This window comes from Monodelphis domestica, chromosome 2 (genome assembly GCF_027887165.1).
Source record: "Monodelphis domestica isolate mMonDom1 chromosome 2, mMonDom1.pri, whole genome shotgun sequence".
NCBI lineage: Eukaryota > Metazoa > Chordata > Mammalia > Didelphimorphia > Didelphidae > Monodelphis > Monodelphis domestica.
Genome location: NC_077228.1, coordinates 376327275 through 376349064, shown reverse-complemented (window position 1 = coordinate 376349064; position 21790 = coordinate 376327275). Strand labels below are relative to the sequence as shown.

The following is a 21790-nucleotide window of genomic DNA, read 5'->3' as shown; positions in this document are numbered from 1 at the left end:
TAGTCCCATATGGCAAGTAGGACTAGGGCTGTGATGGCGAACTTATGGCATACATGTCAAAGATGGCACACAGAGCCCTCTCTGTGGGCATGTGCACCATTGCTGCCAGAGCTAGTTACTAGAAAAGCAGAAAGACTCTGGTGGAGCTGTTCCCTTCCCCCTCTCCCCTGCGCCTGAGGACATCTTTTTACTTTGCCAGCTCCTCTGCCTAGTAGCCCAAGAGGAGTGCTTCCTCCTTCCCAATCTGTGGTAAGGGCGGGGGTGGGATGGGGCATGGTAGCATGCAGTCTGGGGGGGGGGTGTTATATTTAAAATGTTGTCTGCCATAAACTGTGGCATTTGAAAGAGTTGACCTTTCATAAGGTCATAAGTTAATAAGTTCATAAGGTGATAAGTTAAAATGGTTGAAGGCCATAAACTGTAGTGAGTAAAATAGTGGAAGATATAATTTGTGATAGATATAAGAGTGGATGAGTAAATTGTGACCGCAGGAAATATGTTTTCACTACAGTGTTTTGTTTTAAATCAAATATATAAGGTGGTCGCCAGGGAAATATTCCCAATTATGAAAATATAGCCAAGTCAACTGGGTTTTATAGAGATTTTAATAATACAATGAGGAATTAAAGAAAGAGTAGGAAAGGAATAAGTATGAAGGGTCTTAAGCCAACATGGCCTAGACCTGAGTCTTGAGAGAGATCAGTCAGTCCTTAATCACTCAACACAAGATCTGTCCAAGCAAGAATTCTAGTGACACCAGGCCAACTCCATCTCAGCTGACTTCACCAGCTCAATCAATCTGAAATGTTCCTGAGAGAGTCTCGAGAGAGACCCTTCAAGGCAGCCTTCCCCAGCTGACTGTTTCAGAATCAGTCCCTTGAGCTCCTATCTGAGCTCCTATTTAAAGGGCAATATCTCCTATGTCACCTCCCCTAAGTCCTTACATCTACCAATCACAGTAGATGTTTTCCAAAGGACTGGCCATTCTTAATTCACATTTTGTTATCACCTTCTTAATTCACATCTTGCTCTCACCTTTTCTGGGTAGACTAAAACTTCTGAGTAATTCACATCAGGAAAGCTCTGAGTAAGTTTTCACCTCTTTGCTCCTTGTAAGTTCACAAGTTGCCTGACCTTTATAGGTACTTAGCACCCCTTTCTAAAAATAGGCATGGCTTAAGTATGGGTTTAAGTACTTTTCATTGTTCTGCAAGGAGTTTTCTCCCCTAAGGCAGTCTTAAGTATGGGTGGAGTAGAGGTCTTCCCATTTCTGATCTAAGTAGAGTTCTCACTTTCCAAATGGGGAATGGTCCAGTAGGGAATTGTTCCAATGGAGAATTCTCCAATGGGGAATTTTTTTAACATGCACAAGTCTGAGAAATTTCAAGACTCACAGTGGGGAGCAACAGAAGGTTGCTAAAAGGTTCACCATCACTGGACTAAGGTATATGCTATCAAGTAGTTGTCCTGGACACTGTCTAAAATCATGGAATTCTGGGGTTAATTAATTAATAGCTAATTCTTTTAGCTAGTTTCATGGGGAGCTAGCAAGTCTACCCCTTCACTAGATCCCATCTTGATTTTTCTTCTCTTGGCTAAACTTTTCTTCTCTTGGCTAAACTAAGAAGGTCAGAGAACTTCAGTTGATCAGAATTGTGTGGCTTTGGCAATAGGAAAATTAGATCTGGTGCTGATCCCTGGAGCAAATGACCCCTATCTCTTACCTAGATTCTGAATGCTTTCACCCTTGCTCTTATGCTTGGATTATGCTGAAAGAATGTATGGCTCTGCCATTAAAGCCCTAGCACAGGAAAACAGTAGTGGCATAATGGTGATGTTTATCACTATTTTGTCTCCCTCCAATTTCCTTGAAAAAAATTGTAGCAAACTTCCCTCACAGTTATGTTCTATCACCTGGAGGTGGATGGGCGAACCATAGCAACCCCCACCTCCACTACATATGTAGATATCTGGCCTCCTCAGCTGTATACAGGAATTTTGTATAAACAGAGCCCAAGAAATTAAGTATAGAAGTAAGTTATTTTGAATTTAGAACATAATTCCTCATAGAAATAATGCCATGAATATTAATTAGATTCCCAACATAGCCTATAGGAGTCTATTTGACTAAATGTAGGTGAATATTATAAATTTACAGTGAAAAATGGTGAAGAATTGTTGAAATACTAGTATGGCAATATGAACTCTGGGATCCCTCACCAAACCCATACTCTTGAGTAAATAGGTCAGGTTCCCAGAATAAGGCTATTGATCCCTTCTGAGTTTTAGGGGTAACCTTGAGGGGTTGGGGATTTCTTAGTAGTACAGCTCACAAACCCTAATCTGGTATGTTCTGCCTCCCCTACATAATTGCTTTTTAATATTTCCCTAAAATCATCTACTCATTGATAACTGTCCCAATATCATTTTGACCAGTTGCTTTCTTCTCATGATCAGTTTACAAATTAATATCAGACCTTTAACAAAGTGATATTCAGCCAAATAAATCAAAACTATTAATAAGCACATGAAAAAGTGCTCTACATCTCTTATAATCAGAGAGAGGCAAATCAAAACAACTCTGAGGTATCACCTCACACCTAGCAGATTGGCTAACATGACAGCTATGGAAAGTAATGAATGCTGGAGGGGATGCGGCAAGGTAGGGACACTAATCCATTATTGGTGGAGTTGTGAATTGATCCAACCATTCTGGAGGGCAATTTGGAACTATGCCCAAAGGGCGATAAAGACTGTCTACCCTTTGATTCAGCCATAGCACTGCTGGGTTTATACCCCAAAGAGATAATAAGGAAAAAGACTTGTACAAGAATATTCATAGCTGCACTCTTTGTGGTGACCAAAAATTGGAAAATGAGGGGACGCCCTTCAATTGGGGAATGGCTGAACAAATTGTGGTATATGTTGGTGATGGAATACTATTGTGCTAAAAGGAATAATAAAGTGGAGGAATTCCATGGAGTCTGGAACAACCTCCAGGAAGTGATGCAGAGCCAAAGGAGCAGAACCAGGAAATCATTATACACAGAGACTGATACACTGTAGTACAATCGAAGGTAATGGACTTCTCCATTAGGAACAATTCAGTGTCCCTGAACAATCTGCAGGGATCTAAAAAACACTATCCACAAGCAGAGGATAAACTGTGGGAGTAAAAACACCGATGAAAAGCAACTGCTTGACTACAGGGGTGGAGGGGATATGACTGAGGAGAGACTCTAAATGAACTCTGATGCAAATACCAACAACATGGAAATGGGTTTGAATCAAGAACACATGTGATACCCAGTGGAATCGCGCCTTGGCTATGGGAGAGGTGGTGGGAGGGGGGGAAGGAAAGAAAAGAAAATGATCTTTGTTTCCATTGAATAATGTTTGGAAATGACCAAATAAAATAATGTTAAAAAAAATTTTTTTTTTGGTATGAAGCCCCAAAGATGGAACAGGTGGGTTAAAAATATAATCAAATTTGTCACCATAATCCTAGGGTGCAATATTACTCTTCAAGATATTTGTAACTATCTCAGGAGAAGAGCAGTAAGGGTTAGGTAATTGGGTTGAATTGACTTGCCCAGGGTCATACTGGGAGAAAATGTTTGAGACCAAATTTGAACCTAGGGCCTGGCTATCCATTGACCCACATAGTTGCCCCTAAGAATTGGTTTTCTTTCTTTCTCAAGACTGAGTTAAAGAAGATAATCAAACCTAAAATGCCTTTCCAATCACCCTTACCTCTGGCTATTCTTTCCCAAGCTTCTGTGAAATCACAAAATCCTTCTGTTATTTCCACCTCTTTTACCAAAATCTATCTAAGCAATCCCTTTTCTGTAGTTCAGTGGAAGTCCCGGGGTTGGGGGTCTGTGTGGCTTTCCAGATTAAGGTCTCCGGGCAACGACTGTGTTTTTTTTCTCGATTATAATTCCTTGCTCCGATTTAAGACTCACTATTATGACTTCATTGGTGGTGTTCTGCATTTTTTCCCCCAGGTTAACAAACTATAATTCAACTGATAATTTATTAAAGTGCAAGAAATCCTCTTAATTCCTGGGGCCTAGACGATGAGTGACCTTTCCATTATAATCTTCAACTATTGTTCTAAAATGCTGCAATCTCTGTGCACATCCATTGTCTTCCCGTGGCAGGACAGTTTTTGCTGCTTAGGGCTCATTCGAGGACCCGCACCTGTTAGAAGACAGAATGATAAGACGGCACTGATCATTAACACTCACCTTTGGTTGTCAGCGTATGAAAACTGCTGAGGGTTCAACATTTGAACTGCGGTTTTGGCTTCGCCATAGAACGGGAATAGCCTATGAAGAAGGACTGTGTAGAACCATCTACCAATCAGAAGCAAGTATCTGGTCCTGCAGACCAATTAGATACGCATTCCCTAGCACCAGCCAGTCAGCTGTAGGACTAAAGGAGAAATAGGCGGACCAAATGCCTTAGAAAATAAACAACGATCCGCAGTACAGCATCTTTAACCGACGTGGTCTTTCGGCTCCTCGAAAATCCCAGAAGGGAGCACGGGTTTACTAAAACATTCTTCACTCTTCCCATTAGCTTGGAGCCTCCTTGGTGTCCATACGATGGCCTAGGAGCGGATTGCACATGTTAGTTTAGAGAAAACAAACCGCAAGTTTTTTCGGGCTGTCAAAGAATTTAGAAGCACTCTCCTTCTCTACCTAAAGGGGAGTGGCGGATGGGATTGCACAGGCGCGGGCATTAGCAGGGGTACTGTTCCTGGGAGAAGGGGGGCGGCCTCTGCCCGAGGCTTTCTGGGATCTGTATTTCCTCGACAGTCAAGATTACGAAGCTTTCACCACCTCCGGGACTACAGCCCCCAGCAGCCTCAGCGGCTCCCGGTGGGGCGGGCGTTCTGATCGTTAATGAGCAGGAGGAAGCTCCGGTGCGGCCCACAAGGTTCCAAAACAAGGAAATGAAGGAGGGAGGCGGGACTGGGGGTGCCTGCGGGAGCCGCCGCGGCGGAGGAGGAGGAGGAGGCCGCCGCTACTGCGGCGGAGCTCCGTGCTGAAGGCGAGGGACGCTCGAGTGGAGGAAACTAAGGGGGGGTGGGTGGTGGTGTGGAGAGCCAGTGCGCGCGCCCGGGCGCCAGGCGTCTGTGAGGGGAGAAGTGAAGCGACGGCCGCGGGTGGAAGCAGCGGCGGCGGCGGCGGCGGCGGCGGCAGCAGCAGCGGCGGCGGCGGCGGCGGCGGCGGCGGCGGCGGCGGCGGCGGCGGCGCAGTGAGTGAGCGGCGGCGGCCCCCGCGTCCCCCGCGCCTCTATGGGGGAAGCAGACAATGGATTATGACTTTAAGGCGAAGCTGGCGGCCGAGCGGGAGCGGGTGGAGGATCTGTTTGAGTACGAGGGATGTAAAGTGGGACGCGGCACCTACGGTCACGTCTACAAGGCCAGGCGGAAAGATGGGTAAGAGCTGCCTGAGGATGCGAGGGGTTATCTCGGGGACTAGAGGGGGATAGAGGTGCGCGCGCGGAGCAGCCTCCAGCTCCAGGGGTCTCCAGTTTGGGCTTGGGCCCGGCTCTGGATATGCAGAATCACGGCCGGGGGTCGAGTTGACGGCTCGGAGCGTTGGGTCTCTCGGTCGTCCCGTCCCGTTCTTGCCCGGCGCGACAGGCGCCGCCGCGTTCAGCTACTGTCTCCCCCTCCCTGCTCCCGGTGTGCGGTGCCGGCGGAGAGGCGCCCGTGCGGACCTGGGCTGGAGGGAGGAGTCTAAGGGCTCTGGTCTCCTGGGGAGAGGGCGAGGGGCGGGCGGAGCGCGGTGAGGGCGGCTGGGCTGCTACCGCCGCCGCGGGCACGGCTGTGACGGACGTCCCTAGACCTCCAATCGGCGGAGGCCCCTGCTCCCGGGGGTGTAATTTAAACCCGGCTGCGGGAGCCTCAGGCAGAGGCGGGGACGTCTGCCGCGAGGTGGCCTTGGGGTCCGTCTGGTGCTGATTTTTGTCTCTCGAATTAGGGGAGGTTTCCCTTCTGTGTGTTGCCAGGATGCTAATTCGGTGACGGTCCAAATCTGAGGGATTCCCCCCCCCCCCCCCCAAACAAACAAACGAACCCCAAACACAAAACTTCTTTTCCCTCTTCTTTTACTTCTTTTAAAAATCCTGACCTTCCATATTGGAATCAGTATTCCAATGAGGTATTAGGTTCTAAGGCAGAAGAATGGTAATGCACTGTGGTTGTGACTTGTCCAGGGTCGCATAGCTAGGAAGTGTCTGAGGCTAGATTTGAATCTAGGACCTCAATTTACTAGGCCTGACTCTTAAATACCCTGAGCCATTTAGCCGTCCCTCATTTACTGTATGCCAGGCACTGTGCTAAGTGCTTCACAGTTATCCTCACTACAACCTCTGGGAGTAGGTGCTGTTATAAAAATAATAAATAATAATAGTAGCTAACATTTATAGAGCACTTTTTATGTGCCAGGTAACTGCTGAGTGCTTTACAATTATTGTCCCATTTGGTTCTCACAGCAATCTTGAATAATAATAATAATAGCAGGTAATATTTGTATAGTGCTTATAATGTGCCAAATGCTTTACAGCTATTTCATTTGATTTTCACAACAACCCTGGAAGGTAGTTGCTTTTATAATAATAATAATTGTAATATGTGTCAGGCTCTTTACAACTGCTATCTCATTTTATCCGCACAATACCCTGGGAGGCAAGTGTTGTTATTGTCCTCATTGCATATGTGAAGAAATTGTGGCAGACAGGTAAAGTGGACTTGCCCAGTTTCACACAGTTAATAAATGTCTTTGTAGAGTGGTCGTACCCATTCATAGGTACTTCAATATGTTTGCTTCCCCATGCATTCTCTCCAACGTTTCCTTTTTTTTTTTGGTATTTGAGGCTGGATTTGAACTTAAGTCTTCCTGATTCCATGCTCCATTCCATTCTATCCACTGTCCCACCTACCTTCCTTTTCTAGGGTCTTGGGGCACTCTCCTTTCTTTCCCCATGTGTGACTGCTCTGTTGAACTCTGCTTTGTACTCTATTTCTAAATTCTAGGTTGTGGTTGAGTATATGCCAAAATCCCATCTTCTGCAAGAAGTCTTTCCTGGTTTTTAATTCTGGTGCCTTGCATTGACCATATATCTCCAGTAATTCTGTAAGGATGCCAGTCTTCTCCATAACACAATGAGTTTTTTGAGGGAAGGCACTATTTAAAAAAAATTTTTTTTTGGTTATCTCCATTGCTTAGCATAGTACTTAGTGAATTATAGGGACTTAATAAATTCTTGTGGGCTTGACTGGTATTGTGAACCTTCCTCAGAAAGTGTCACCTAGCTTTGAATTATCCCAGGATGGTGGGAAATCAAAGTGGCTGGACTTGGAGTAAGAAAGACCAGAGTTGAAATTCCTCTATAGTCACTGACTAGCTGTGTGACTCTGGGGAAGAAGGCCCTTAACCTCTTTCAACCTCAGTTTTCCTCATTGTAAAATGAATATAGTAATAGCAGCTACATCACAGGGTTGTTAGGATCAAATGAAATAACATGGAAAGATGTAAATGCTAGCTCACTGCTTCCATCTCCCAACAAATTCACTTGATTCCAATGCTCTGTCTTGAGTTGAGCAACTAACTATGATAATCTCCATATTTTTTTAAATTTTAGATTGGTGGGTAAAGTTGCATAAAAAATGGTAACTATAAGTGGTCCTCTAAAATGGGTGAGGAGTTCACACAGATGCAACTTGTAAGGCTACCCAGGACAAACAGGAAAATTAATCCCTTCTTTTTGTCTTAAAAAACCCATACCTTCTTTCTTTCTTTCTTTTTTTTCTTAAACCCTTACCTTCCGTCTTGGAATCAATACTGTGTATTGGCTCCAAGGCAGAAGAGTGGTAAGGGCTAGGCAATGGGGGTCAAGTGACTTGCCCTGGGTCACACAGCTAGGATGTGTCTGAGGCCAAATTTGAACCTGGACCTCCCATCGTTAGGCCTGGCTCTGAATCCACTGAGCTACCCAGCTGCCCCCCAAAAACCCTTACCTTCTGTCTTAGAATCAATACTGTGTATTGGTTCCAAGGCAGAAGAGCAATAAAGGCTATGTAATGAATGGGTTAACTGACTTTCCCAGGGTCACACAGCTAGGTAGTATCTGATGTCTAATTTGAACCCAAGACCTCCTTTGAACTCTAGGCCTGGGTCACTATTTAACTAAGGAATTGCCTCTCCTTAAGTCATCCTTGCAGAGGCAGATATACTATTATATTTGGAGTTCAAACTTTTGCTTAGGCTTTTCCCCCTCAAACTAGAGTTGTACTGTCAAGATCAAGTTTAAATTCTATGAATTTGAGAAAAGATTTTTTTTCTCTCTGAGAAAAAAATGTTATACAAATAATCAGATTAGTGATAGAGGCACCATATTTTAGTGAGTAGGATCAGGAAAACAAGTTCAGATCTCATCTATGACATTTGTTATGTTACTATAGGTAAGTTACTCTGAACCTGTTTTTCTCCATGAAAAATGGGGATGGGGATGATAATACTAATAGCATCTACATCCCAGGGTTATTGCAAGGTTGAAATATTATCATTCTCTTTCATACGTTCTATGATGATTTATATCTCAAAGACTTTGCTGTATTGTCATTTTGATTTACTTAAGCATCATTGTTATATAGTGGATAGAAAGCTGATCTTGGAGCCAAGAAGACCTAGTTCCAACCTCCAAATCCACATTGAACTGGTTACTTAATTTCTTAGGGATCTAGGCAACTTTTTAAGTTATAGAGAAAGAAGGTGGTTATATCTGTTTTGGTCTGCTTTAACCATAGAAGTAAAATTCTAAGGACTGCCATTATTCCAATCTACTTAGAAATATAAAATTACTTAAAAAAAGTAAATAATCAATATTGTTTATCTGGTAGCTGAATAAATAGAAGCAACTTTTAATACAATCAGTTTACCTGCTTATTTTTTCTAATAAAATCACATTTATTAATACAATTTTCCCAAAATGCACTTTTGTTCTTGAGTGAAAGTAAAACTTTATTTGATGAGAAAGGATATTTGAAAATATAATAATTTTGTCTCTAAAAATTTTGCTAAGTATTTTATTAGATTTAGCAAAGGCTTTAGAAGAAATTTGGATCCATCTTAACAGTTAAGCACTCATATTTAGTAGAATTGTTTTGAAGAATTGGAAATTAGAAAATTGGAAGAACAGAGGAACTTCAGTTAATTATGATTGAACAAGCCATGCAAGTTGTATACTTGCATATTATTTCTTCATCACTAATTTATTGAGGAAGAATCTAGGTATTAATTTAGTAATTTCCTAATCTTGGTCAACAGTGAAAATTCTCAAAATGCTTTTTTGAGGCAATGCTTTTTTAGTGATAATACAGAAACAGTTTGTAAATATAGTATTAACACAAAGAGCTATATGGTACAATATTGTAACCAGAAAAAAACAATTTAAAATATTACCCAATTGATATCAGCCTATAAAACATTAGAAGACTTTTGTAATTTGTCTTTACATGTATGAATTACATTCATGTTCTATTCATTACTTAGTACTTGGACTTTAGGTTAGAGGTTCCCAACAGATTCCTGGATGAACTTTTTTCATGAAGTTAGCCTATAAATATCTTGAAGTTTCTTCTGAAGTATATATATAATTTCTTTAGGCCTAAATAGAAAAAGGCATTTAAACTTTAAAAAGACCTTCCACATTCCCCAAAGGAAAAATATAATAAAATTCCAAAAAATTGTTATTAAAAGCATAAATTTCAGCTGGGTATGTATGCTGTTTATATATACATATATTTCTTTACATCAGAATTAAAGGAGACCTCATATATATGCAAAATCATTTAGAATTATTTTGTAAAACTTTAAAAAAAACCCTCAAATTTAGGATAGAAATCTCATCTGATAAAGGAAAACTTGCCATATTGTTTCATTTTATTGTCAATAAACTCTTAATTAGAAGTCATTCTGTTGTTCAGTTTTTAGGAAACACTTTTGTTAATATTCTTTTTAAAAATTTAACTTAATTTTAATTTTTAAATTTTAAAATATTTTTCCATGTCTACGTGATTCATTTTCTTTCTCTCCCCTCTTCCCTCTCCCCTCCCAGAGCCAATTAGCAATTCTACTGGATTGTACAAATGTTATCATTTGATACCTATTTCCATATTATTCATTTTTGCTATAAAGCGATTTTTTAAAAGCCTAAACCCGAAATCACATATCCATATATACATGTGATAAGTGGCATCATGTGCTTTGTTTTCACATTTCTACTCCCATAGTTCTCTCTCTATGTTGTTAGTATTCTTTCCCGGAAGTCCTTCAAGAGTGTCCTGGCTTGTTGTATTGCTATTAGTAGCAAAGTCCATTCCATTGGATTTTTCCACGATGTTTTACTTTCTGTGTACAATGTTCTTCTGGTTCTGCTCATTTCACTCTGCATCATCAGTTCATTGAGGTTTTCCCAGTTCATATAGAAATCCTCCAGATCATCAGTCCTTACAGCACAGTAGTATTCCATCACCATCATATACCACAGTTTGTTCAGCTATTCCCCAATCGAGGGACAAAGATTCATTTTCCAATTTTTTGCCACCACAATGAGTGTGGCTATAAATATTTTTGTACAAGTCTGTTTCCTTATCTCTTTAGGATACAAACCCAGCAGTGGTATGGCTGGATCAAAGGGTAGCCATTCTTTTAAAGCCCTATGTGTATAGTTCCAAATTGCCTCCAGAATGGTTGGAACCAATTCATAACTCCACCAGCAGTTTATATTAGTGTCCTAATTTTGCCACATCCCCTCCAACGTTTATCACTTTGAAGGTAAGGGTTTAAAAAAGAAAGAAATCCTTTACTTCTAGACTCAGCTCAGGCTCTACCTTTTAAGTGAAGCCTTTGGGAAGTTAGGTAGGTAGCATAGAGCATAGAGAGGAATTGGGTTCAAATGTGGCCTCAGACACTTTCTAGCTTTGTGAACCTGGGCAAGTCACTTAACTCTGTCTAGTTCATGCTAGTCTTCTTTCATAGAAATGATGCTAAGAGTTGTTAAAAGGGGATATCGAGGTAGGCCATTGGATAGAGAACTAGGCCTGCAGTTGGAAGGACCTGGGTTTAAGTGTGGCCTCAGACAAGTTCTAGTTGTGTGGCTCAACTAAGTCACTTAATCCTGATTGCTTAACTTTTATTGCTTTCCTGCCTTAGAACTAATACTTAGTATCAATTTTAAGACAGAAGGTAAGTTTAAAATAAAAAAAAGTGAAGCCTCCTCCATGGTTTACTAATGCCCCCTCTCCCAAGATTACCTTAATTTTCCTTTATGTGCTTATATATGTACATATGGTCTCTTTTCCAAAGTTATACTAGCTCTTGTCTTTGTATCTTAAGTAGAACATGGCAAATATATCAGTTTTTCTATATATTTATGATAATTTGAATTATAAAAATTTAATAATTCATCTAGATAACTGAGAAACTTATTTTGATTAGCCAATAAGCAGATCTCATTGTTGGACTTTTATAATTTTTTTCTTGAATAATTGTTTAAAAAAATTTCTGGGATTTCATTCTGTCAAGTTGACTAATCATGCATATGCTTCTCAAAAAACTATGTTTCTGATTTTTGATAGTCGAATTTTATACAGGCTGTCAAAGTGGTTTGAATTTCCTTTAAAGATAGATTGGCAAGGAAAATAACAAATTTTGAACAAATTTCTTATCTTAATCATTTCTTTTAGGAATACTGGAATGCAGCAAATTCTTCACGTGTTCTGTTACTTGCCATTTCAGAGATAAGCCTAGAAAACTTGTATTCTTGATGCATATTTAAGCAAATGTACTTTATATTACATCATGTGTGTTTTTGCTTGTATGTTTTAAAATTAAGTATTAATAGTGTTTTAAATTATATTGAATAGTTACTAATTTGAACTTGATTGTTGATTTCTCTACTATACTGTAAAAATTAAATGTATATCTCTAATAAAAATATTATATTTTATGAGGTTTATTAAGGGTCATTAGAAATCAAGGAATAAAGAGGATACAAAATATAAACCATGTGCCCATGGCTGCTTATCTTACCACCATACTTGCTGCATCATTGCAAAGGAAGAGAGCCAGTGGGAGGAGTTACTGCCAGTTAAATACCAATCGTGATCTCGCCAATGTGTAGACACAGGAGAGATTATAGGGAATTCTGGTAAATACCAAGGATTTCTGGGGAATGAAGTCTAGGCTTCAAAATCTCCATTTATACAATACAAACATCTTGAAATGTGGCCTAGTCATTTTTGTGGGCCAAGGAAAAGTAGTTTTCCTTTTCAATAACAGATAAATTTGTCTTCAACAGTGAAAATTGGTTGATGAATGGTTTACTTGACCATGTCAATGGTAGAATAGATAATTAATACCCTTTTCAGGTAAACTTCAGTTTTGACTGATGTTTGGTTATTTTGTTTTAAAATATTATTAATAAAAATAACAGGGATTTATATGGTGCTTTAAAGTTGGCATAGTACTTTTTTTTTTTTAAAATAAAACCCTTATCTTCTGTCTTAGAATGAGTACTGGGTATTGGTTCTGAGGCAGAAGAGTGGTAAGGGTGAGGCAATGGGGGTCAAGTGACTTGCCCAGGGTCACATAGCTAGGAAGTGTCTCATTCAGATTTGAACCCAGAACCTCCCATCTCTGGGTCTTACTCTTAATCCTCTGAGCCACCCAGCTTCCCCCTAAAGTACTTTACAAATATGGTCTCATTTGATTCTCAAAACAACTCTAGAAGGTATGTGCTGTTATTATTACTATTTTACAGAGGAGGAAACGGAAGTTGAGTGCCTTTTTGGGTGTTAAGAGTTTGGATTTAAATTCATCTTCCTGACTCCAGACTCGGCACTCTATCCACTGAGGAATCACACTAAAGTAATTGTCTGTGAGAGTATGTTTATTTGATTGGCATAGAAATACTTTCATGGGGGGCAGCTGGGTAGCTCAGTGGATTGAGAGTCAGGCCTAGAGATGGGAGGTCTTAGGTTCAAATCTGGCCTCAGGCACTTCCCAGCTGTGTGACCCTGGGCAAGTCCCTTGACCCCCATTGCCTAGCCCTTACTACTCTTTTGCCTTGGAGCCAATACACAGTATTGATTCCAAGATGGAAGGTAAGGGTTTATAAAAAAAAAAGAAATACTTTTATGTTTAGGAAAATGTTTGTTTTTGGATATTAGAACCCAAAATTGTGAAGTAAATGGAAAATTGTTTTTCTTGAACAGATACTTTGTACTGTTGACAGAAGATACAAGGCCAATTCTTATATCTAGAACAGTTTTTTAAAAATAGTGGATTTGGTATTTAAGGATATTTGGTCCTTAATAAATAGCTGATAGTCCTAATTCCTTTGAGGATTGTTTTCACAGTATGTTTACATGGTATGAATTGTATATGATGAAGATGGTCTAAAGAGAAAAAGCAGGATGTAATTCAGGATAGAAGTGTGAAGCACTTATTTTTTTTATTGAGGATTCAAGTTCTTGTCCAGAAAGTAATTTAAATTAAAGAGAGAATTAAAGAGAGAATTTAAAGCCTGTGTAATCGTTAAATAGTAGTTGTTCTTGTAAAGTATAATTGTTTCTAATTAAATGGAGCTTCTTTAAGGAGAAATTCAACAAATTGGTAGGTATTATGTTTTTCTTTGTTTCATTTTGTTATTAAAATGAAGCTTTATGGCTAGTTATCTCTATTGGCTAGAACATGGTGCTAATCAGGTCTTGGACTTAATCTCCATTTTGGAGGCTACTAATTTTGCTTCTTTCTGTGGCTACAGACTGTACTTCCAACCTTGGTCAACTATCATGTAGATACTTGGAGAACTGGATGTGATTATGATTGGATCAGTATTAATCTGTTACCAGTACTGGGAGTGGAAAAACTCTTTTCTTTACTGAGTTAATTGATGGCATCTTCAACATGGACAACATTATTGTGTGATTTTAGAAATTATAATTACATTTGAAGAGGCACTAATCTGAAAAGAATAAAATTTAAAAGCGTAAAAAATGAATAAAACCTGGCTCAAGGGCAGGTTTTTGAACCTTTTTATTTCCTTTAAAAAGATAACAAGTAACATCTTATGTAAAGGAGGAATTCCATAGTGTTTGTATCATTCGAGTTAATTTTTGTGCAGCCATTTTTTTGTAGTAAATACTTAAAAATACTATATTTGGCTCTTATTTCCTATATTTTAAACCTCTTACATTTTGAGGGCTCTAATAGGAAAATAGAAATGTGAATATTTTGTGCTAGGTGCTTCAGTGATTCTTTAGATGTTTCATTGTCTGATCTCATGAAACTTACAAATAGGAACATAACTAGGGAGACTAGTAAATATACTAGGAAGATTACTAGAAGATCTAGCTTCCAGTATCAGTAGATCTATGGTTTCAGCTTTGCATACCTCTTAGTGCAGTTTAGACTGCCAGGATTGGCAAAGTACTGCACCTGAAATGTTAAGCTTCTGCACTGTGCATTATGCAAAGTATTGGTGTAATGAATGTGGCCAAGGGAATCTGACTTGTTGCCTCTAATTGAGAGCAGCTTTTCTTCCACTGACTTCTTTATCCTCTGCTAATACATAGGGAAAAGTGGTGGGAGGATACTTTTAAATCTTGAACTGCTCCAAAAGATGAGTGGAACAGAATATTGAGGGATTTCATCTCCTTTAAAAGATAACATAGGGGGCAGCAGGGTGGCTCAATGGATTGAGAGCCAGGCCTAAAGATGGGAGGTCCTAGGTTCAAATTTGACCTCAGACACTTTCTAGCAGTGTGACCCCGGGCAAGTCACTTGGTCCCCATTCCCAGCCCTTACCATTCTTCTGCCTTGGAACCAATCCACAGTATTAATTCCAAGATGGAAGGTAAGGGTTTAAGAAAAAAAAAGATAACAGGAGTATGGGAAGGAAATTAAGACCTGGGGCAAGTCATTTAAGCTCTGAATCTTTCTTTTCCTCATCTGTAAAATAAGGATAATAATACCTGCATTATCTTTTTTTACTAAAAGCACTTTGTAAATCTTAAAACATCATGGATTTTTTTTTGGGAATATTTTTTTTCCCAAATTGCTTTCTAGAATGGCTGGACCAATTTTTGGAAGTGTCTAATATTTTTCTCATCTTTGTCAGTCTGATGTATATGAGATTTGGCTCAGTTTTTTTACTTTGCATTTTAAAAATATAGATTATATAATAATACCTATAGATAGCTTGGCTTTCTTCCTTAGAAAATTTCCTTTTCATAGCTTTTAACTAGTTATATTGAATAATGGTAATCACTAGAACATTTAAGAACATTTAGCTAGATTGTGATGAAGTGAAGTTTTGTCAGGAAAAGTAGCAGTTGCTTTTAAAGAAACTTAATACTGGTGTTAGACTTTTTGTTGAAGTTTCACATATATATCTTTCTCCTTTTGAAAATGATATTCAAATAGTAAGGAATATGTTTTTCCATATGTAGGCCAATCAAGTTTTTTTTTTTTTTGCTGGTTAATTATTTACTTAGAAGGGTAAAGTCCTTGACAAATTTCCTAAGAGAGAGATCTTCAAGATAAAATGTGAAATTTGTACAAGAGAAAACTGGGCATATGGTAGAGTTATGTTGGAAGTAGTTCTATCAATCAGTAAACATTTATTTAAGATTTACTGTGTGTCAGGTATTGTGGATACAAAAGGAGGCAAAAGACAATTTCTGCCTTTAAGGAATTCCCAGTTTAATAGGGGACACAACAAACAAATATATCCAAATAAGCTACATGCAGGCTTTCTCAATTTTTTGTGTGTGTCATGGATCCCTTTGGTAGACTAGTAAAACCTACTCTTTAGAATACAGTTTATTACATATGCTTATAATGGAATGAAATGCTAAATTTCATTCCGTGTTTAATGGAGATAAAGATGCAATTTTTTTTCCCACCCAAGTTTTCATGGATGGATCCCCTGAAATCTTTTCATGGATTCATTGATCCACATTGAGAAACCCTGATCCAAAGGACAGCATATAACTTTCAAAAGTTAAGATAGTAATTTAAAAGAAAATTTCTTTTTCTTTTTTTTTATAGTATTTTACTACAATATATGGATTTTAAGTGTTCATTTTCTAACATTTTGAGTTCTGCTTTCTCTCTGTCCTTCCCACTCCTCCTCCATCCCTGATATAGTAAGCAAAACTGGTTATTTGTGTGCTACTGTACAAAACATATTTCCATATTCTCAAAAGACAATTTCTTAGTGGCATTTATTAAACCAAACCAAACCAAACCCTTACCTTTAGAACCAATACAGAAGAGCTGTAAGCTAGGTAATTGGGGATGAGTGACTTGCTCAGGTCACACAACTAGGAAGTACTGGAGGCTAGGTTTGAACAGTATTTTAAAACAAAAATCTAGACTAGAAAACCTTGAGATTAATCAGTAGAATGACAATTTATGTTTTCATTATTATATTGATAAGCTTAAAGTATTTATTGAGCTCTTAATATGTCCCAGGCTCTGTATATGCTGTGTGTTTTGATGACTGATAGTCTCTAAACATTTAAGAATTTATTAATTGCCTTCTCTGTATCAAGTAGTATGCTAGAGATAAAAACAGAAATGCAACATTTCCTCAGAGAAGAAAATATGTACTTATAGGTATGTATAAGCCAAATTAATATAAGGGAATTTTGTTGTTTTTGGGACAAGCCACTAAAAGATGGAATCCAGAGAGGTTTAATGTAGAAGATGACATCAGCTCTAGGAGTGTGAAGAGGAGATATATTCCATGCAAGGAGACATCCACAAAGCAATGGGGATGTTGAAGAAGCACCCTGTGTGAGGAGCCAAGAGAACCAAGAGAGTAGTTCATATTATAAAGGTGGAAACGTAGAGCTAGATTTTTAAATGCTGAACAGAGGTGTTTGTTTTTGATGCAAGAGGTCATAGTGTTATTGATTGGAAGGGATCTCAAAGGCCAGTAAGTTTTGTTTACTCATAGGGAAATTAAGGCAGAGATCCTGCTTTGCCCAGGATGATACAGCTAGTAAGTGTCTGAGAAAGAACTTGAAGTAATTCAAAGCCTAGAAGTATGCCATTTACCATGCTGCCCAACTAGGTCTTCGGAAGCCCATGGAGTTTGAGAGGAGAGGGACATGGTGGTTACATGTATACTTTAGGAATACATATATACCATGGCAGTTGTGTGCAGGATATAACTCAAGTCACAATCATTCTGTGATTTATATGGATGATTCTCATGAATTGTTGTGGCAAAAAGAAAAACAAAATCCCCCAACAAAACTTCACCTAGTAACCAGCCTTCTGGGAATGAGCCTCACCTAATTTAGCTGGTCATAGTTTATCAGTTGGCATGTTTAAACTTTATCAATATAAATCTACTCAGTCAGCAGTCCTCAATTAGGATTGGGCAACCTAAGTTAACATGAAAGGCATGTGCCTTTCCTCCATGGCAACCATAGCCTTCACACTTGTGTTTCTTTGCCTGACATTTTGCAGGTGCAACTGGGCCACTGCTACTGTGCCTGTGGTTATAGTCTCCTTTGTGATGCTCTATCCCATCCCCATACTCTCTCCTTTCTTGTGCACTCATTGTTCCTCTTTTTGTTATATATGAAAGAAAGTTAGGACTTTGTTTTTTGCACTAACTTTCAGGAAGCAAGAGGTTTTAACCACTATGACATAATTATAGGAACAGAATAAAGCTTAGGTAGAGGATTATTGGGTAGAAAATTGAAGTAAAAAAAGTTGCATTTGGAAATTGTGTAAAGGATATTAGGGACAAAGCTAATATATATATATACTTTATAACGTGGCTCTATATATAGTGGTCACTAAACATCTGCTATGTGCAAAGCATTATGCTTGGTTTTGGGAGTACAAGTACAAAGAGGTAACAGTTCCTACACACAAGGTGTTTACCTTCTAATGGGGGAAACAAGTAAATATATAACTATATGCATCATAAATATAGTGTGAATGAAAGCAAATATAGTCAAAGTTAGCTGAATGTAAGTATAGGGGGGATCAGGAAAGGCTTCATCTATTTATTCATTTATTTATTTATGCATTTATTTATTCATTCATTCATTCATTTATTTGTTTGTTTGTTTGTTTTTAGGGCTCTTACCTTCTTGTCTTGAAATCAATACCTTGTATTGATTCCAAGGCAGAAGGGTGGCAAGGTTTAGGCAATGGGGTTCAAGTGACTTGCCCAGGGTCACACAACTAGGAAATGTCTGAGACCATATTTGAACCCAAGACCTCCCATATTTGGGCCTGGCACTCAATCCACTGAACCACCCAGCTGCCCCCTTCATTTAGTTTTACAGTTAGTGCTTGAACTACATCTTTAAGGAAATAAGGGCTCTGTAAAATGGAGGCAAGGAGGGAGTGCATTCCATTCACATGAGACTGCAAATGCAAAATATTGTGGATATCCATATGTACACACATACACACACACACACACACACACACACACACAGATAGAGATATAGTGGCCTATATGAAGAATAGAGAGGAAGGCAAGTTTAACTTGTCTTCACAGAATGTAGGATGGGCAGTAATGTCCAACAAGGCTGGAAAGATAGGTTGAGGTCTAATTAAAAGATTAAATTTTTAATTAAATAATTAAATTTAATTAATTAAACAATTTAAGTAAGTAAATTAATTAAATCAAACTAATCAATTAATTAAATTAAATTAATTAATTAATTAAACAGAAGAATTTATATCTAAGAAGCAATGGGAAGCTGCTAGAGTTGACCAAGTAAAGGAGTCTTATGGTCAAATCTGTGCTTAATGAAATTACTTTGGCTTCTGAATGTAGGATGGACTGGAGCTGTGAGGGACTTCAGATTGGGAGACCAATTAGGAGATTGTTATAATAATGAAAATGAGAGAAAGAGAGGTGATGAATACCCCAACCAAGATGGTACCTATATTAGTGAAGAGAAGGAATCAGATGAGAGATGTAGTGGTGGTAAAAATGTTAAGATTTGGCATATGTTTAGTGAGGGGAAGTGAGGAGTATAGAATAAACGCTGGAGAGTAGGGAGACTAGAAGGATGGTGGTGTTCTGGACAGAAATAGGGAAATTTGGAGTGCCCTAGGGCAGCTAGGTGGCAAAGTGGATTTAGTAGCTGTCCTGAAATCAAGAACTCTCATCTTCATGAGTTCAAATCTAGCCTCAGAAACTTATGTGGCCTTGGGCAAGACACTTAAACCTGTTTGCTTCAATTCCTCATCTGTAAAATGAGCTGGAGAAGGAAATGGCCAACCACTGCAAGTATTTTTGCCAGGAAGACACCCAGTGAAGTCATAAAGAGTCAGGCAGGTCTGAAACAACCAAACAATAATAACAAGAAAGTTTGGAAAAGGGGAAGATTTTGGGGAAAAGATAATGAATTCAGTTTTGGATATGATAAGTTTGAAATGTTCAGTAAGTAGGTAGTTGGTGATGTGAGACTGAAGTTCCGGGGAATACTGGGATTGGATGTATACTTCTGAGAGTTAACAGTATAGATATGATAATTAAAGCTGAATGGAACTGATGAGATAAATTGGGGTGATAGAAAAGGGCCAAGGAGAAAGTCTTAATAAGCAGAAGGTAGACAACTGTGTCAGATGTAGCAAAGAGGTCATAAACTGAGGAAAGCCAGTTTTTGGAATTAATGAAGAGAACAGTTTCATTTTGGTGATGTTGGAAATCAGATTATTAAAAATCAAAGAATAATTGAGAGGAGAGTAAATGGAGACAGTGAATGTAGACAGATTTTTTGCTAGCACTTTACCTCTGAGATTTCTTCCAGTTTACCATATCTATATATCTTGTATCTACATAGTTGTTTCCATTTTATTTCCCTGAGGGCAGGGACTGTTTTTATTCTTGTAGTACAATGCTTGTAACATAATAAACCATTAATAAATACTTATTGGTGTTAATACTTTTTCCAAGATTTGGCTGAGAAAGGGAGGATGAGCTATATAGGATGAGATGGTAGGATTTAGTGAAGTTTGTGGGTTTTTTTAGAGTATGGGGAATACTTTATTGCTTGAAGGCAAGAAGGAAACAACCAGCAAATAGGGAAAGGTTTTAAAAAATTGTTAAACATTTTTTTCATTCATTTTTATTTAAAAAATTTCAACTTAAAGCCACCAAATAAAATGTGCATTTCCTTGAATGCACTAGAATGGAAAAGAAGATTGTATATGAAATTACTGATTTGTTATGTACATTTTCTTTTTTATTATCTAATAAACAGTATATAATAAAGCCAACATGTAATTTTCAAAGCTGTTTTGTTTGTGCTTCCTTCTAATCTTTGTTCTTTTATTAGTTTAAAAAATTCTCTGACTCAAAAACTCTTTGTCTCAGTAATAGCTATTAAAACAGAAGGGCAGCAGCAAACAGGATTTTGCTACTTGCCCAAGGCCATACAGCTAAGAAATGTCTGAGTCTGCATTTGAACCCAGGTCCTCCTGATTCCATGCCTCAGGCTTTATCCATTGTGCCACCTAGTTGCTCTTTTTCTTTTCCTTATATTTTATGGGCAATATCATTCCTCCCTGCCCATTAAAACAAAGTAGAACAAAACCAATGGGGAAGAGAGGAAGAGGGATGAATGACCTTGCAGTCTACTGGAGGGGACGGGATCAAGTGCATATATAGAGTGGTTAGCCTTGGGAATGAAAAGGGAAAATCACTTACTTGCTTGAGATGGGGAGAAAGGAGAAGTGACTAGGATGATAAGTTTTTGAGATGAAAAGTCATGACTTTAATTTTCTCAGCAATGTAAGCCAAAATACTTATTTAAAGGAAGAGGGAAGGAGGAAATATGGGAGGTTTGAGAAATGAAATTTATTTCCTTTCTCCTTTGAGAGACCAGGTGAGGTTGGATAACATGAATTTGTAATGTATTGAGTCATAAAACACAAGTTTTTTTGCTAACAAAGATTTTATTGACTGAACCATCCTAAATGGTCCTTAATGATATATTAGAGAAGGGAAGTGATTTCATTATCTATCAACAATTGCTAGAATGTGCTCCAAAAAGAAATTCATTTTTAATTTTAAAATTCCCAGATATTTTCCTCCCTCCTTGTACTAAAGAGAAAAGGCACCATTTGACAAAAAGATATATGTATATATAAAACTTAAGTCTTGCTTGGTTTTATTTATCAATTCTTTCCTTGAAGGTGGATATATACAAGTCATTTTTCTAATAATATTTCTCTTGCTGTATATAATGTTCTCTTGGTTCTGCTCACAATTCCACTGGGTTGTACAAGTGTTATCACTTGACACCTATTTCCAATTTATTCATTTTTGCTATACAGTTTTTTTTTTTAAACCCTTACCTTCTGTCTTAGAATCGACACTATGTTTTGGTTCAAGGCAAATGAGTGGTAAGGGCTAGGCAGTAGGGGGTTAAGTGACTTGCCTGGTGTCACACAGCTAGGAAGTGTCTGAGGCCAGATTTGAACCCAGAACCTCTTGTCTCTGGGCATGGTTCTCAATCCACTGTGCCACCCAGCTGCCCCCATAGAGCCATCTTTTAAAGCCTAAACCCCAAATGTCATACCCACATGTACACGTGATAAGTGGTGTCATATGTTTTTCTTTTGCATTTCTACTCTCATAGTTCTTTCTCTCAATGTGGTTAGCATTCTTTCCCATATGGAATGTACTTTTCTTTAAACTTTTCAGAGAGAAAGAGAGT

The 21790-nt window shown here is 38.5% G+C and overlaps 1 protein-coding gene and 1 long non-coding RNA gene across 5 annotated transcripts in view; one reads left to right on the top strand and one right to left on the bottom strand.

The window, feature by feature from the left end:
* Positions 1 to 587: 587 nt before the first annotated feature.
* LOC103095755 (uncharacterized) lies at positions 588 to 4815 on the bottom strand. The gene is made up of 2 exons (XR_462849.2): positions 4707 to 4815; positions 588 to 4203 (listed from the first exon to the last, which is right to left on the bottom strand). It is a non-coding gene; the product is annotated as an uncharacterized LOC103095755 (long non-coding RNA).
* Positions 4816 to 5207: 392 nt separating this feature from the next.
* CDK19 (cyclin dependent kinase 19) overlaps positions 5208 to 21790 on the top strand; it is a 248765-nt gene continuing 232182 nt past the window's right edge. For 2 of the 4 annotated variants that reach the window (XM_001368694.4, XM_001368653.4), the window contains exon 1: positions 5208 to 5449. In XM_001368694.4, the coding sequence (XP_001368731.2) occupies positions 5322 to 5449 (128 nt within the window). In that variant the 5' untranslated portion in view covers positions 5208 to 5321. The remainder of the gene's footprint in view (positions 5450 to 21790) is intronic. The other 2 variants (XM_056814348.1, XM_056814349.1) reach the window with 1 other exon arrangement.